The sequence below is a fragment of the Lycium ferocissimum genome, chromosome 8 (assembly GCF_029784015.1).
Source record: "Lycium ferocissimum isolate CSIRO_LF1 chromosome 8, AGI_CSIRO_Lferr_CH_V1, whole genome shotgun sequence".
Classification (NCBI taxonomy): domain Eukaryota; kingdom Viridiplantae; phylum Streptophyta; class Magnoliopsida; order Solanales; family Solanaceae; genus Lycium; species Lycium ferocissimum.
In genome coordinates, this window is record NC_081349.1 from 19,360,927 (window position 1) to 19,379,028 (window position 18,102).

Genomic DNA, 18,102 nt, shown 5'->3' on the forward strand with positions numbered 1-18,102 from the left:
AATGACTGTTCGTTTAGACTATTTCATTGAGTCTGTAATGATGATTTATGTGCATATGGTTTCTCACTACTCTGCTCGTGCGGCCTCAATATGTCCTTCACGCGCGTCCGGGCCAGGTGTGTATCCGTGCACGTTCCTCTCGCATTATTCACCGCGTCCCTCACTGTAGGCCGGGGCACGTTATATATATATGTATATGATGATATGGGGAGGCGGCCAGGATGGCATATGATGACTTCATTCACCGCGTCCCTCACTAGAGGGCCGGGGCACGTTATATGTACATGATATGATGATTTTATTTACCGCGTCCCTCACTAGAGGGCCGGGGCACGTTATATGTATACATGATGATTTTATGATAATGATATGCATGATATATGTTTTCAAAGGCAAGTCTCACGATTTTTTTTTATCATTATATCTATTTCTGTAATTCCTATGTCGATTATGATCCTGTTTAACTTACTTCATGCTTTACATACTCAGTACATATTCCGTCGACCCCTCTTCGGGTCGCGTTTCATGCCACGCAGGTACACCCAGATGAGTAGAAGATGTTAGTGGAAGATGTTCCAGCTGGATTGGCGAGCTCCATTCCTCCCGGAGTGTTGCCGAGTCAGAGTGCTTTTGCTATGGTATCTGAAGTTATGTTAGAGACTTTGCAGACAGTGTCGTGTGTATAAGATGTCAGTTTTGTAAGCGGCTGTCTAAGCCGATGTATTATTATGCATTGCGTTACAAGTTTCGTATGCTACAGATTTTATTTGATTTGATAAAGATGAAAAGCATATTGTTCTTCGAAAAGCTTTCATTATACATTTATGTCATGATTTGAGGGCCCAGCATGATTACGAGTATTACGAGAGTCAGCGGGTTCGCTCGGCCCTAAATAAGGGTCGGGTGCCCATCACGCCCTATCGAAAATTAGGGTGTGACATCAACACACGAGAATACGGGATATAACACTTTTAACATGGTAAGATACTGTCAATTTATGAACTGTGATACGAATCTATACAAGCTAATCCTCCATTGTTATGGATACATTTCTAGGGCAAACATTTATGCATTTAGTTAGAAAGACCAGTGAAGGAAGAGAGGGAATATTTTCATTTCATGTATGTGCATAATGAAGATGCACAACTTTCATACAATTTGACATACATGTGCACGTGAGTTGCACATGTTATTTAACTAACTAACTTTCTCTAACTCTCATGCTAACCAACTCTAACAAACACATTTAATACTAATCTAGGCTAATCTCCAATACTCCCCCTCAAGCTGGAGGTTGAGTAGACATAAAAAACTCCAAGCTTACTGAGCAGAAGGTGATGCTGAGAGGTTCCCAAGCCTTTAGTGAACAAGTCTGCTAGTTGGTTTCTTGTGTTAACATACTCAGTTTGCACCAAACCTGCTTTGATTTTTTCCCTTACAAAGTGACAATCAATTTCTATATGCTTAGTTTTTTCGTGAAAAATGGGATTTGCAGCAATTTGCGTTGCTGCTTTACTATCACAGTACAACTTGACTGGTACATTCAATTCCTTCAAAATCCCTACTAGCCAAATTATTTATGAGATTGCATCCCCCATACTTCTATATTCTGCTTCAGCTGAGCTCTTGCTCACTGTATGCTACTTTTTTTTATTTCCAAGATATAAGAGAACTTCCCAATTTGACCACATAACCTGTCACTGACCTCCTAGTGTTAGGACATACTGCCCAATTTGAGTCACAATATGCTGATAGTTATGCATCTGAATGCTTAACAATAACCCTTGTCCTGGGCTCCTTTTGATTTATCTGATCAATCTCAAGGTAGCCTCCCAATGTAAAGCCTTTGGCTGCTGCATGAATTGAGATAGCATTTGAACAGTGAAGCTTATATCAGGCCTTGAGATTGTAAGATATAATAATCTCCCAACTAATCTTTGGTATCCAGTGATGTCCTTGAGTGGAGGATCATATGATTTCTCTGTGTATTTATCATGATCCACAGTTGTGAGTTTCACATTTTGTTCTAATGGTGTGCTTGCAAACTTTGCTCCACCAAGACCTGAGTCTGATATTAACTCAAGAGCATACTTTCTCTGAGTAAGTAAGATCCCAGATTTTGACCTCAACACTTTAATTCCTAAGAAATACTTAAGATCTCCAAGGTCCTTCATCTTGAAGTGACTATGCAAGACTGATTTCAGTTCCTGAATCAACTTCATGCTACTACCTATGAGAAGTAAATCATCAACACATACTAACACAATTACTATGTCAGTACCATCTTCTTCTTTTTTGTGAATAATGAATGATCATAGAAACTTTGAGCATATCCTATAGTGATCAATGTGTCACGCCCCGAACCATGGCCTGGGCATAACACGACACTCGGTGTCTTACAGCATGTGACCAAGCGAATCACATGGCTTGCTGAATCAACATGGGGCATGAACTGATGCGAAATATAATATAAACACAGATAGTCTGAATAATATGAGTCATCATACATACTAATAAAAATACTGTTTAAGCATGATGCAGAAAGAATCTGAAAATATATTAAGTACTAAGCCAATGCTGGCTATACGACTCTGAACATCTGACATGACATAACTATTTATGAAACCTCTGACATGAGTCTGACTGCTAAATTATTTACCGGGACAAGGCCCCCGGCATGCCTTAACTGCATAACTGAAATGAAATAAATAAAGATAACACCCCGAATAGAATGAGGCTCACTAAAAACTGGTACGAGCACTGTCCTAACGAGCTGATCCGTCATCCTGTAAATCTGCATCGTGAAATGCAGGCCCCCCAGTAAATAAAAAGGGACGTCAGTGCACTTGAATTGTACTGGTATGTAAAGCAACTGAATGGAATAAGCATGGCACATGAAATAATATAACTGAAACTGAAACTATACCTGTAAGATGAACATGAACATGAACATGAAGATCATCTGATATATATATATATAAATAACATGAGTAAAACATTTTAAGTAGGAGAGCCTTAGTATAACCGTTATGTAACCACCACGTGAGCACGTGGCGTCTGATCTCTACCCAATCAGCAAAGCCATCTCATACCTTGTCAGGGTACGAGACATGAACATGACATGAATGGATCCAATAACCCGCAATGGGTAAACATGAAGGAATCGTCCTAACTGAGCGGAGCGATCCTTATCTTACGCTAGCATACGTAGTTTCAGGCTGTCTGAGCCTTCTTGATAATTTATGCAACTCCCAAAACATGAACATGGATATAATTGGCTTAGTAGCCCATGAATTAAATAAACATGATTGTAAACATGATTGTAAACATGATTCATGATTGTATTATAACCTGAAGGTATGAAAACATGGAAGCATGTAGAAGTTCATGAAAATAAACATGAAAGTTCATCTCTTGCATTTAAGAACTCATGGAATGCAAAGTATGGGTTTTCATGGATTACGGATAGATTCTCAATAACCAAAGTAGACTATTAAGAAGACAATAACGAAGTAATAACACAACATGGTATATCATAGTACCTGCACTTAGGGTTATTATGAACATGACTGGAAACCCTAGTTTTAGTGGAATTTTGTATAATCATGGAAGAATGTGGCGAGCAATGATGTTCCCATACGTGGATAGAAACCCTACATACCTATAACACTCCAAAACTTATATAAAAGTCTAAACTTTGAGAAGAAATCCAAAAGCATTAGTCTTGAATCCTTGTGGTGGGTTTTCTTGAAAACCCTAGGTTAGGAATGATGAATTATTATTTAGAAATCATGGATATAGGTTAGAATTCACTTGAAAGGCTTGGAATAGGCTTACCTTAGCGTATGAGAGTGATGGGAGGAGAAACACTTCGTCTTAGGGCTTGAAATATGAAAAATAAGAAAAAGAACTGAAGTCCCGTATTTATACAGTTTTTTGAGATGGGAAAAGTACGGGCACCATGTACCGTACAACGTGGCCGTGCACAGGATGGCAATTTCCGAACGATTTTTTTCTACGGTGAGGTACGGGCACCATGTACGGCCAGTACAATGTGGCTGTACCTGGAATGCCAAATATCAGAAACCTCAAATTTTCCCTTGTGAGGTACGTCCTCAAAGTACGGCCCGTACAAATGACGTAAAACGTCAATTTAACGATCTGAGGCTAATTTTCAATCCCAACACTTCCCATCTTGGTTTCTAAGTCCCTGAATCATAAAAATAGCTTAGTTTAAAGATACGAGGTGTTACACAAGCTTGAGGTTCCACTGTTTAGAGGCTTGTTTTAAACCATAAAGTGATTTTAGCAACTTGCACACCTGATACTCCCCTTACCTCTGGAAACCTAGAGGCAACTCCATGTAAACTTCTTTTGATAAATCACCTTGCAAAAAAGCATTATGAATATCCATCTAGTATAAGGGCCAGTTATGTGATGCTATAACACTTATAACAGTCCTGACAATGACCATTTTTGCCACTGGAGAGAATGTTTCATGACTATCCAATCCCTCTTGTTGGTTATAGCCATTGGCTACCAATATTGCCTTTTATCTTTCTACTTCACAATTTGCCTTATGTTTCACCTTATACACCTATTTAGAACCGATAGCTCTCTTGCCAGAGGGCAAGTCAACCATCACCCATGTCTTATTCTGCTCCAAAGCATCCATTTCTGCTTGCATTGCCTCAACCCAATGTTCATGCCTAGATGCATCTTTAAAACTAGATGGTTCAAGGGCAACTAAAAAAAATAGCAATATAGTCTTGATATGCAATACTAAGATGAGAGTAGGATAAACAATCTCTAATGGGATATAAGCAGGCTGAATTAGCCTTGTGCTGCAAAACATAATCTTTATGCCAAAGAGGATCTTTAGGGTTCTACTTGGCCTACTAGAATTTTCAGAAGGGATAGTGTTGTTAGGGATATCAGTAACTTCCGCTGCAGTATCAACTAAAGTTGCTGCTTGATCTGTGTCATCGATAGTATTTGTGGTTGACTCAACCATGGTAGGACCCTCCATAAGATCTGGAGGCAATTGCTCAATAGGTATATCAAGAGCATCTATAGTCACTTGATCTGGTTGTGTGGTGTGGTCTATGGATGAAGGTTTTGCCCTTGGAACATCATCAAGGACACTAGGAACTGATCCTATAGAATCTGGAGACATGAACAAGTCTTTACACTCTCCTGTGTTTGTCTTGAATGGAAAAATATGCTCCATCAAGGTGACTTCTCTGCTTACCAAAAAAGCATTAGACTCTAAATTTAGCAATGTATAACCCTTTTGTGTCTCTGAATAACCCATAAGAACTGTCTTCCTAACTCTAGGAGCAAACTGTCTAATCTTAGTAGAACTGTGACAAAGCACAAGCATCCAAATACCTTAAAGTGATCTATTCTAGGTGGCTTTCCATATAGTATTTCAGATGGAGATTTCCTTTTAGAACTCTAGTAGGAAGCTTATTGATTAGATAAGTAGCAGTTTTGACACAGTGTCCCCAAAATCTAATGGGAATACCAGCTTGAATTCTCAAAGCTCTTGCAGTGTCCAGTATGTGTCTGTGCTTTCTTTCCACAATGTCATTCTGTTGTGGAGTATATGCACAAGAGCTTTGATGAACAATTCCAAGAGTAGAAAACAAGTCTCCACATTTTGAGTTAAAAAGTTTTGTACCATTGTCAGATCTTAACACGTTCACTTTAACGTCAGATTGAGTAATAACCATAGTGAAGAAGTCTTTTAAAACAAAACACACTTCAGCTTTAGATTGAAGTAAAAACATCCAAGTAAATCTGCTGAAATCATTAACTACTGTAAAAAAAAAAATATTGTTTCTTATCATAAGTTGGAGTCTTGTAAGGACCCCAAACATCTACATATATAAGCTGGAAGATATGAACTAACTTATTTAAGTTATAAGGAAATGTCAATTTACTCAGTTTACTTTGCATAGCTACAGGACAAATTTAACATCAATCTAGATCATTGGAATTTATGTTATCCTTGAGAGAATAAATGTGCTGCATTGCTTTGATAGATGGTTGACCAAGTCAAAGTTCAGTCAAACTAGTGTCCTTTATTGCTACCCCACAGTTGCTTTTATTTCACTACTCAACAAGTACAAGCCATTTGACTCTCTACCAATCCTAATTACCTTGCCACTGTAAAGAAATTGCAGGGCAAAAAAGTTAGGAAAGAAACTAACACTACATTGTAGTTCCTTGGTTAGTTTAGCAACTGAGAGAAGGTTGAATTTGAAGTCAGGAACATGTAGAACATCCTTTATTGTTAAGTTTCCCAGAATCACTGAATTCTTGTATTTGTTATTTGTGCTTTGTTTCCTGTAGGTAACTGAACTGTACTAGATGCATAATCCTTTAAGCATTTCAAATCTTCTAACAAGCTCTTACAGGAAGTTATATGGTGTGTTGCTCCTGAATCTACAATCCAATCACATGTAGTAGACTTTGGCACTAAAGATACATTACCTGCCAAATTTGCTTTGCGCTTACTTGGTCCTACATTATGATCCAGGATCAAGTTTCTCAACTAATTATGCTCCTCCTCAGAAAGCTCAAGGTCCTGCACTTGTCTATCAACTTGTGCATTGTTGGCATAAGGTCTGAAGTTTCCTGTTCTTGGTTGAGTTTGAGTGTTTATTCTATAACCACCAGCATTGTTTTGATAAGATCCAGGTGCATTGTTCCTTCTCCTGATCTTAAATTCAGCAGGATATCCCACTACTCTATAGCAGTCCTTTGTTAGGTGATTTTTAAATCCACATACTTCACATCCTGCACCTGGTGTTTTCTTTCCCTTAAAACCATATACTCTTCATGCCATCATTGTGAGAGGTTCCTTGTGCTTATCTACCACACCTAACAATCTTTGGCTTTCTTCTTGTGTCACTATTGCATAAGCTTGATTTACACTGGGAACATCAGTTTTAAGTAAAATGTCACTCCTCACATGACTAAATGATTCATTTAATCCCATTAAAAACATCAGCAATCTCTGTTGACATAGATGTTCTACATATGGCTTTGCTTCAGGTCATCCACATGCAGGGGCTGGAACTATCATATCATATCATATTCATCCCATAAGTTTGTCATCTTACTATAGTAGACAGTTACAGAATCAGTACCTTGTCTCAAGGTTGCTACTTCTGTCCATAGTTGATATACTCTTGTGAGGTCTGATTTTGCAAACCTTTCCTTTGAAATCTGCCCACACTCGTTTTGATTTGAAGCATAAACTATAGTAGTCATCAATCCAGGTGCTACTGTACTACTAATCCAAGAGAGAACAACCGCAGTACACCTCTCCCACTGATCAGCCAATTCTCCTTTGTATTGACTTTTAGATTCTTCACCAATAGTAATAGTCTCATTGCAACACTCCACAATCCATAATTCTCAGGACCTGTGAGTTTAACCGTAATTAATGCTACACTTGGTGTGTCAGAAGATTGGAGATATAAAGGATGATTGTGTTTGAGTGTTACAACTGTAAATTCCACTATTGTTGAGATTCAATTCGAACCAGAAACTTCAATTTTCAATTGTCGGTTCTATCTAGAAATCGCCGCTCTAATACCATGTCAATTTATGAATTGTGATACGAATCTATGCAAGCTAATCCTCCATTATTATGGATACATTTCTAGGGCAAACAGTTATGCATTTAGTTAGAGATACTTGTGAAGGAACAAAGGGGATATTTTCATTTCATGTATGTGCATAATGAAGATGCACAGCTTTTATACAATTTGACATACATGTGCAACTCACGTTGCACATGTTATTTAACTAACTTTCTCTAACTCTCATGCTAACCAACTCTAACAAACTCATTTAATACTAGTCTAGGCTAATCTCTAATAGATACCATCACCAACTCCGTACAAATTTCTCCAAAAAGCCTTAAACCTACTTCTTTTTTCTTTTTAACTGCCATTATAGAATTTTGTGTGCACACCCAACAAGTTAAGTCAGCACATTTTTGTTAACTCCTGTGAGTCATAATAATTAGTGCTATAGTGGGATAACACCATTTTTTTATGATCGTGAGCAATATAACCATTCTTGTCAACTTACAAATGGTTATATTATCCTAAACATGTCTCGAGTCTTTGACTTAATATTATGATGAGACATTTAGGGTGAAAGACAAAACAAAATTTGAATCATCAGAACTATGAAGTTTTGGATGTGTAAGAAGACACATTGAAAGCATCACATAAATACCATATACTGTGTAAAAAACTGAAATTTAATGGATTTAAGAAATTGACAGACTTTGTCCCCAATAATTTCTCCTCTTTGCCTCCCATATTTCACACCTCTCAATAATATTTAATAGAATGACAGATCTTGTTCTCACTATAATATAAATATATAATACTAGTCATTTTTATCATCCTATGTCTCCCATTTCTGCTTTATTTTTCAGCCACATAGCTAGTATCTTCAGTAACTTCTTGGCATTGGGTTTCTAAAACTTCTACAATAAAATGATCCTTTATAATTTCAAGAGGGTTTTTAATTTCTAAAGTTAATATAACATTGTTATTAATTTTGGGTTAACGAGTTAGGCAAATTATAACCTTCCTGATGGCAGGGGTGGATGGGAATTATCCGAATTAATTGTTTTGTCGGAAATATTATATATATAAGATTAATTTTTATGCATATATAATTGATGAAGAACCTTTTTAGGGAGAAATGCTCCGTCGCTACGTGCATGATGATATGGATAGGAAAATATCAATGAGAAATCTGTATAACTACTGCTCCTAGTAATAAAGACATATGTTTGTCATCAAATAGTGAAAAAATGCTCGTGTGCATCTGAATATGAAAGAAAAAGTAGCAACCTTTCTTGGGAAATCCTTGTCCTCTAAAATCTTTTCAGTTTTTATTTTGTTTTTGTTATAAAAAAGTAGCATATGTTATTTAAAATCTTAATACAACGGCTATGATCGATAGTTTACGCGTATTGTGAAATACTTTAAACAACCTACTCATCCCATGTGTGAGATGTTGCATCTTCTCCTCCAGTTTACCAAATTCAAATTATAACCTTTTTAGGGGTCGTTTGGAAATTTGGTTGGTGGGATAAGGAATTATATTTCAAAATGAATACCGTAGTCGGATAATGTTATCCTATGTTTGAGTTTATTTTAGACTTTGGAATTAGCAATTCTTGAATTGCTTATACCACAATAGTGGTATTATTCTTATATCACATTTATATGCCCGGGATTACTAATACCGGGATAAAATAACAAAATGATACATTTATCCATCTCCAAAAGTTTTCTTTCAAGTTTTTTTTTTTTTTTTTTTTTTTTTTTTAAAGGACAAGGTTAAAATTGAAAATTATAGTTTATCCTAGTTTAAACCAAATACATATTTTATATTATACTTCGTATATTTCTTTTTATCTGATAAATCAAGTACTTACCAATAAAAATATAAATATTATTAATTTATTATTATTATTTAATTTTTGTATTATAGTTCCATCATTATTAGACCGACATAATTTGCTAACCAAACGACCCCTACAAAGAAACGAGAGTGCAAACATTGGACTATTTTGAAAGTGAATTTGCTATACAGCCCAATGGCCCAGAAGTCAGTAGGAGTTGGATCCGTGAGTCATAATTCGTAGCCCAACATGTGATGATTGCTATAGGCAATTGGCGCGAATGCCCTTCAAATGCGCTGGTCTTTAATTTTTGCCCCCGTAATGCGTGGTCTTTAATATTTGCCCTTCTAATTTAAAAGATAATAAGAAAAAGACTTTCTATCCCTACCATAACATATAAAAATCTAAAAGTCCGTAATGAACCCCAAACATCCAATTAAACCTATCCATCATTTCAACAACAAACCTTTCAATCGTTATCGTTCCAACATTTCACGGAGAAATCCCTATTGATTTTGCTGCTACAACATCGAAAAAGATAAAATATATAATATATAGCGTTTCAATTGAATGTAATTCAACTCAATTTCATGCTTTATTAAGTTTAGATTTGTTAATATTTGAAAATAACAACAAATCATCTTCTATGAACTAAACAGTGATATGCGGTTGAGATTCAACATTGCGAATCATAATTTTACTCAACAACATAGAATTGATCAAATTTATTGCTTTGTTCGATTTTTATTAGTTTATACGTTCCATTTGATTAGTATACAATGCTCGATGACTTAGACTTGAAATTATAGTAACTTCAGTTGACAAAAAATAATCGAGGCAAAGTTACGAACAAGTATGTCGGAGGAGACAGTTTACTTTACAAAAGAACAAAGTATCTTTGTTAGAGGCAAATTTCATTTTCATAAGAAAAATAAAAAAAATACACAAGTATTAAGAATTAGACAAGTATGCGGAGGAGTGCGAAGTTTACATTAGAAAAGAACAAAGTATGCTGTTAGAGGCAAACTTTCATTTTTATGAGCAAAACAAAAATTTACGCAAGTGTTAAGAACTAGAAAAGTATGTCGGAGGAGGCAGAAGTTCACTTTACAAAAGAACAAAGTATCTTTGTTATAGGCAACTTTCATTTTCATAAGCAAAATAAAAAATTACACAAGTTTTAAGAATTAGACAAGTATGCGGAGGAGGCGAATTTCACTTTACAAAAGAACAAAAGTATCTTGTTAGAGGCAAGTATCTTTGTTAGAGGCAAACTTTCATTTTCATGAGCAAAACAAAAATTTACGCAAGTGTTAAGAACTAGAAAAGTATGCCGAGGAGGAGAAGTTCACTTTACAAAAGAACAAAGTATCTTTGTTAGAGGCAACTTTCATTTTCATAAGCAAAATAAAAAAGTACACAAGTGTTAAGATTTAGACAAGTCTGGGAGGAGCGAAGTTCTCTTTACAAAAGAACAAAGTATCTTTGTTAGCGGCAAACTTTCATTTTCATAAGCAAAATAAAAAAATACACAAGTGTTAAGAATTAGACAAGTCTGCCCGGAGGGAAGTTCACTTTAAAAAATTACAAAGTATGCCGTGAGAGGCAAACTTTCATTTTTCATAACCAAAACAAAAAAATACACAAGTGTTAAGAATTAGACAAGTCTCCGGAGGGCGAGAAGTTCACTTTAAAAAATTACAAAGTATGCGTGAGAGGCAAACTTTCATTTTTCATAACCAAAACAAAACATTATTAACAAAACAACACCAAAAACACATAAGATTGCATAAAAATCAAAATTATTAACAAGAAAACACCATAAAACCAAGCACACATAAATTAACTTAATTCATGAAGTTATGCGGAACAAGCATAACTTTATGCGGAACCGACATAACCGGATTTCAAAAATCAATAACTCGCCGGACCAGGCATATGTTGCCTCAAACAAACACATTCTTCACAAAAACCAAATTATTAAATAAAAACGGCGGCAACAACATAAAACAGATTCACGAGGCAAAACTTCAATGATTCAACAAAGAGAAAACCAAAACGCATATCAAAATCAACTAAAACATATTACGACATTCATAATACGACATTCAAAAAACTAAAATATATACATGGGGAATGAAACTAAAGTTCAAAAAATCATACGGACACTATAACAAGACATTATCATTTTAAATAAAAAAGGATCAATTAAATATAAAAAACGATGAAGACAAAGATATTAATTCAACAAATAACAATTTAACATAAAAACAAATATTGAAACGAGCAAAAAGATCCAAATTCGTACCTACGTTTTAGAACATATGAGACAAACACAAAACGAGAGGAGGAAGAAGAAGCAAAAAAAAAAGGGGGCAAATGACGAAATAAAAAGGATTTTAATGGGGTAAGGATAATTTCGTCAAAAAACTTTCATTAAACAGGCGGCAAGGGCAAAATTTAAAGAAGACATAAATGAGGGGCAAAATATAAAGACCAGCCCAAAAGAAGGGCACTCCGCGCAAAAAAAAGATTGCTATACAGACTTTTTTTTTGCGCGGATTGTCATTCGTTTAGGTGGTCTTTAATTTTTGGCCTTCAAATTGGTGGTCTTTAAGTTTTATCCCTCGCCTAACACCCCGAGATTGTCGGTTCGAATCCCAGCTCAGTGAAAAAAAATCACAAGGCAGAGTTTTGTAGCAAAGTTAGGCCTCATGCAGAATTTTGAATGCAAAACTCTACCTGTAGGCAGAATTTTGAATGCAAAACTCTACCTGCAGGCAGAGTTTTACAAAAATTTCCCTGAAGGCAGAGTTTTGTTGTGAATCCAAACCTCTGCCTTGCGATATTTTTTTTTTTTTTTTTTTTTGTTTTACTGAGTTGGGGTTCGACCCCAGAACCTTGTGGTATTAGGCGAACACCAATTTGAGAGGTAAAAATTAAAGAGCAGTGCTTTTGAAGGGCAATCTGCACAAAAAAATGATAGTTGTTCATTCAAGGCCCACCTGTAAAATTTGGGCCACACTTTCTAATATTGATAACAACCAATAAAGAGGCCCACCCAAATTCTGGCCCCCAACCCAAATTCTGGCCCAATGAGTCCACCAGATATAGCCACTACTAAATGCAAAGTTAGGGTAGTTTCACTAAATTTCACTGGGTGCTCTTTTTACTGTTTTTTTTTTTTTTTGAGTTTCCACTCAGTGTTCAGTACTCATATTGGGGCCGGTCTAAATCTAGATTCTCTGAGGCTCAAACCCGAGACTTATGGATAAGGATCGAGGGCCATCGAACCATCCACTACAACCCATGTAGTTATGTTTGGTTTTGACTTTTGTCTCGGCAAAAATAAGGGAAAAGGGTTCAAAACACATTCTAACTTTGGCCGAAATTGCTATAAAACACTCCAACTTTGTGGGGGTCCTATGACCACCCTAAACTACTTTAAAGTGAAATTATTAGCTCCCTAGATGTTGAGGTGGTAAAGAGATTGTATGTCACTCTCTCTAAGAGAGTGAGAGAAGAAATGAAAATGTTTAAAATTTATTTTATAAGTAGTTTTTAGAAATATATATTTTTCTTGTTTTCATTTTCCTTTTCATATGTTTCTCGTCATCCCCTTTGTTGGGTTTCTTTACCACCATTAACAAATGAAGTATTGATGCTCTTTAACAAGTTTGCTTTCAAGGAACTCAACCTATGAGTTTTTAACAAATTAATCGCCGTTGGATAATCGAAAATCCACCGAGCATCGCCATCTCTCTCTTCAACTCCGGCGACCCCTTTGTTTCTTTGATTTCATCTCTTCTCTTTGTCCCTTGAAACCCAAAAGATAAAATCAAATAAAATTCGGAGTCCTGAATCTTCTGATCAATCGGGATGATGGCCGGAAATGTGAATTTGCTTTTTCAGATGATTTGGGTTTTCTATTGATTTGGATTTCTCAACGGAATTTCTGCTAATTTAGTCTAAAAGGAAGTTTTTGAGATGTTTTTGTTGGATTTTAATGTGAGATCCTCTACGTGGTAAAGGTCTAAATTGAGATGTTGGGTGTTAATGGTGGAAGAAGGTATATAAAGAGTAGAGAAATAAAGAAGAAGTAGGGAAAATTCTGAAGAAAAAAAAATTAATGGTAAAAACAGTGTCAGACGCGTGTATTCCACCCTTGGACATAAATTTGGTTTCGACTGTTTAAGGAGGTAATAATTTCACTTTCAAATAGTCCAGAGGGGTCATAGGACCCCCGTAAAGTTGAAGAGTGTTATAGCGATTTCGGCCAAAGTTGGAGTGTGTTTTGAACCCTTTTCCCCAAAAATAATATAGCAAATTAGATATGCAAACTTGTCTCCTCCCACTCCTTCCTCCTTATCCATCTTCTTCATAAGTGTTCTAGAAAATTGAAAATCATTAAGTATATGTAGTTAATTGGATTGGTTTAGTTGAAGATATTTAAAAAATATTATAGTCAGATTTTGTTAAGCTTGATTATTGAAAAAAAATAAAATGAATCTATTGACTTCTGAATGTTTAGATTTTAAATTTGACCATTGAAATTTTTTGATTGGTATTAGAATGTCGGATTTCAAATTTGGAGTTGATTTGAAGAATTTTGAAATGAAAGCATGTTGGTGATTATTTGTTTTTGCAAATTCTAGTATTCCAAAGCTACAACACAATTTGTACTAAAGTCCTGGTAATACGCCAAAACTCATGACAAACCCATCCATCAGAAACATGACAATTTGCAATAAACTCTCTTTGATCTTCAAGTCTCGTTGCAAAACCATCTATCAGAAACATCAAAACTCATGGTGATTGCCACGAGTTGCATACTTCGCAGCTAAGTTATGACCTAGAAGTTATTGTTGCACAAATTATTTAAATGAGATTAAAACTTAAACAATAACACGAAATAGCCTATTATTGCTAATCTCCCGGCTAGTTTCAATGTCAGGTGTTTTGCTCTTGGAGGTATGTTTTGACATTGTCTGGTAGTTTCATTTATAAATTTAAAATTTCATCACAATGACTATTTTTTAAAAATAAGGCCATAAAGTGACCTGTCGGGTTATTTCTACCTGATCTCAGATTCACTTTTGCACGAATTCCCTTCAAGGTGCTTGTCTTTAATTTTTGCCCTTCGCCTAAAATACCCCGAGGTTTTGGGTTCGAACCCCGCCTCAGTCAAAAAAAAAAAATCGCAAGTTAGAGTTTCGTAGCAAAATTAGGCCTATTTGGGAAAAAGTTAGCCCTTAAGGCAGAGATTTGCAAAATTCCAGTTGAGTAAAAAAAAAAAAAAAATTGCCCCAAGGCAAATCCCTTATGCCTGAAGGCAAGACTTTGCCTTGCGAATTTTTTTTTAATATTTGATTGAGCGGGGGTTCGAAGTTGGAACACGGGAATTTTTTGGGAAGAACATGTCATGACCCAACCAGAGGGCCATGACGGGTACCCAGAGCTAACTTACTGAGTACCTTTAAGCATACATCTCATAATCATTTTACGGGTGGACCCCAAAAGTAGCTCATGATTGTCATAACCTATAAGGATATATACCACAACATAACAGTGCATCTCTATATAATCATCAATAACTTTGCCCATCATCACCAGCCGACAAGGCTACCAATATATTATACAATAATATGAACCGGTGGAGCTCTAAAACGTCTAACTATACACACACGTCTACGAGCCTCTACATAGAATACAAATGATCATAAGGACCAATACCAAATAGGCTATGACCTCTCCGAAGTAAGTGGAGTGCTCTTGAGAATCCGCCCCGATAAAACACCTCACGGTCGATCCGTCTCCCTGCCTACCTGCGGGCATGAGCGCAGCGTCCACAAGAAGGGATGTTATTACGAATAATATACTAAGTATGTAAGGCATGAATAACAACACAATATAGATATAAAAAGCAACATAGAATAAGAAAGAGATAACCTGTACATCTGGATGCCTCTTAAGGCGGAGGTCATGCATACTAGCTTTTTTTTTTTTAAAAAAAAAAAAAAAACCATTTTCATACATATATCTATATAATATAAATGTTAGTGCTACGGAATGTGCAGCCCGATCCATATATCATATGTTAGTGCCAAGGAACGTACGACCCGATCCACATTTCATATGTTAGTGCCGAGGAACGTACGGCCCGATCCATATTTCATATATTATATTACATATACATAATGTAAATAGCATGCACGAGAGCCCAAATAAAAGTTACTATTTTATCGGAGTGACGTAAGGTCGGTAGCCTCCAATTTATATTATGGAACAATCATCATCACTATATCTCACCGTGAAGGAACAACTATCATAAGGTGAGATCAATAACAATGCATAAAATTAAGAAAATCATGAAATAAGCTCAATACTCTCATAATAGCATCAAATCCATAGGCTTTGGAATCTTTAGAAATCATCATTATCATCATAGAAAACATCTATCTTTAACATCATAAGAACTTTGAGAATCATAAACTTCTAGATTTTTGGAAATAAGGATATTACGGAAATCATGTATGCATTCATAGAAAAAGAATCATGTCTTTAGAAAGAAAGGGAATAGCCTTAACATACCTGGACGCTTATTTCTCGACTTTCCAACTTACTTCCTGTCTTGCAATTTACTTAAGATCATTCATAGTCTCGTAATCTATATATAAAACAGTTCACACTATTGTTAGGCTCATTCTCATACGCTCGTCTTAAGCCCTCAATTTTAAATCCATTTAGAATCTGCCGAAATTCGAGAAGCATCACCCCAGTTTATATGCCTAGCTCGCAATCATAATATCAACAACCAATCAACAACAACAATATCAACATCATCAACACCATTATCCATTCCAATTTATTCCCTAAAACATCCCACACGATGTTTTTCTACATTTCTCAACTAACCAACTTGTTATACGACTATTTAATAACTTTATCTCGATAAATAAACCTAAATCAATAGTAATAAGGGAAGATTCATACCTTACTTCCGTTGGAACCGTAATATCTTCACTTTTCACCTTGAATCCAAGCCCAGATTCGCCGTAATACGATATTATAATCGCAACTATACGCTGTTCGAACCTAAATCCAGATATTTCCACTTAATTTGTGCTAAAACTTGATGGAAGGAAGTTGGGGGAATATTCCAGAAAATTTGGGAGGAGTTAGTGGTGTTGGGATGGAAAATGAAGGGGTAAACCCTCTTTTATAAGGTTCTAGAGTCGGTTTCCACCGACCTAGGATTTGCCTTTCGCGTTCGTGGCCTTGGGTAACGTTCGCAAAGGGTTAATCCCTAGTTCCCTACCCTTCTTCGCGTTCGCGAAGGGTTAATTTCTGCTCCGGCAGCCTAACTTATAACGTCCATAACTATCTACTCCGATGTCCTATCGACGAGCGGTTTATTGTGTTGGAAACTAGACTTCCTGAAATTCAATTTAGGCTTTTGCTTTGCTTCAAAACTCCTCATATATTAAACGATATTCTTTCTCCAATTTGGACCAAAATTGCCCCTCATTTTTTCTCCAAAGTTCCAACAAACTTAATTCCCTTGATTCACTTGCTCTCCAATCCTCCTGTAGCTTATTATATGAACTCAAACCCTTATAACTATGAAATTGGCGCATATAATCTCATATATTCTTGAAGGTAACTCCAGTGTCCATACTTAAACAATCAACACTTATAAATCTCAACGTACAAAACTACGGGTTGTAACAGAACAAAAATTAAAGATTTTCTGTAAGGACCTGTTTGGTTGTTTTGGTGTTTTGGAGTCTTTTCCCCAAATTATCCTTTTCGTAGCTTGGAAATGATATTCTTGACTTGCGGGGATAGGTGGTACGGTTATATAATTGACGGGTAAATTTTAGAATTTATCTATTTAATGTGTGTGAATAGTTTATTAATAGGAATTTTACTAAGTGGGCCAATCTTTACCTTATACATATTGGTTTGAGTAAAGAGATTATTTTGGTTTGTGATAAGTTAATGGGCCAAGCCCACTTCTTATGACACATACACCTTAGTGGCTTAGAGTACAAAAATAATACATTTATTTTGGCATGAAAAGGAAAAGAAACAAGAAAGCACGTTGACATAGCAATGGCTGCAACAACTGTACTAAATTACTTCGAGGACCAGAAATATTAGAGCCACCAGGTAGAGTTCTTTTGCATTAATTCTTGGTGTTCACTTAGGTGATTAATCGTTAGGCAATAATTGTTCTAATGACGAGATGATGAGGGGTAATGAGGTATAATGGGTTAATAATAATATAATGATGAGTTATCATTGGGTAATAATGATAGAATGATTAGTGATTAATGGGCTCCTTCATATTTGTTTAAGATTTGATCACTGTTACCATAATTTGCTTCTGGTTTCGTCGTTCACTTCTGTTTATCAGGTTGCAATTTTTAATAGGCAAACTTACAGGAATGACTACCTTATTATAGGTTCTTACCATTAGTAACTACCATTTTATTTATTACATTTCGTAGCTACCTTTTTAGTTAATTACCATATGTATTTCGTGTATTTATTTGTACAGTAAATAGATTCGAAAAGTTTGTAACTTAGAAAAGCAAATTTTAGAAATAGGCATTTAATTTGGTCTTAAATGGGAAAATATATTTCATAATAAT

At 35.7% G+C, this 18,102-nt stretch overlaps 2 protein-coding genes across 2 annotated transcripts; both read right to left on the reverse strand.

Annotated features, from left to right (window-relative positions):
* Positions 1–1,805: 1,805 nt before the first annotated feature.
* Positions 1,806–4,414, reverse strand: LOC132066102 (uncharacterized mitochondrial protein AtMg00810-like). The gene is made up of 2 exons (XM_059459487.1): positions 4,348–4,414; positions 1,806–2,230 (listed from the first exon to the last, which is right to left on the reverse strand). Exons 1-2 carry the CDS (start codon positions 4,412–4,414, stop codon positions 1,806–1,808), a joined length of 492 nt encoding a protein of 163 aa, XP_059315470.1.
* Positions 4,415–4,597: 183 nt separating this feature from the next.
* On the reverse strand, positions 4,598–5,383 carry LOC132066103 (uncharacterized). Its single transcript, XM_059459488.1, has one exon. It carries the CDS (start codon positions 5,381–5,383, stop codon positions 4,598–4,600), a length of 786 nt encoding a protein of 261 aa, XP_059315471.1.
* Between the last annotated feature and the right edge of the window lie 12,719 nt (positions 5,384–18,102).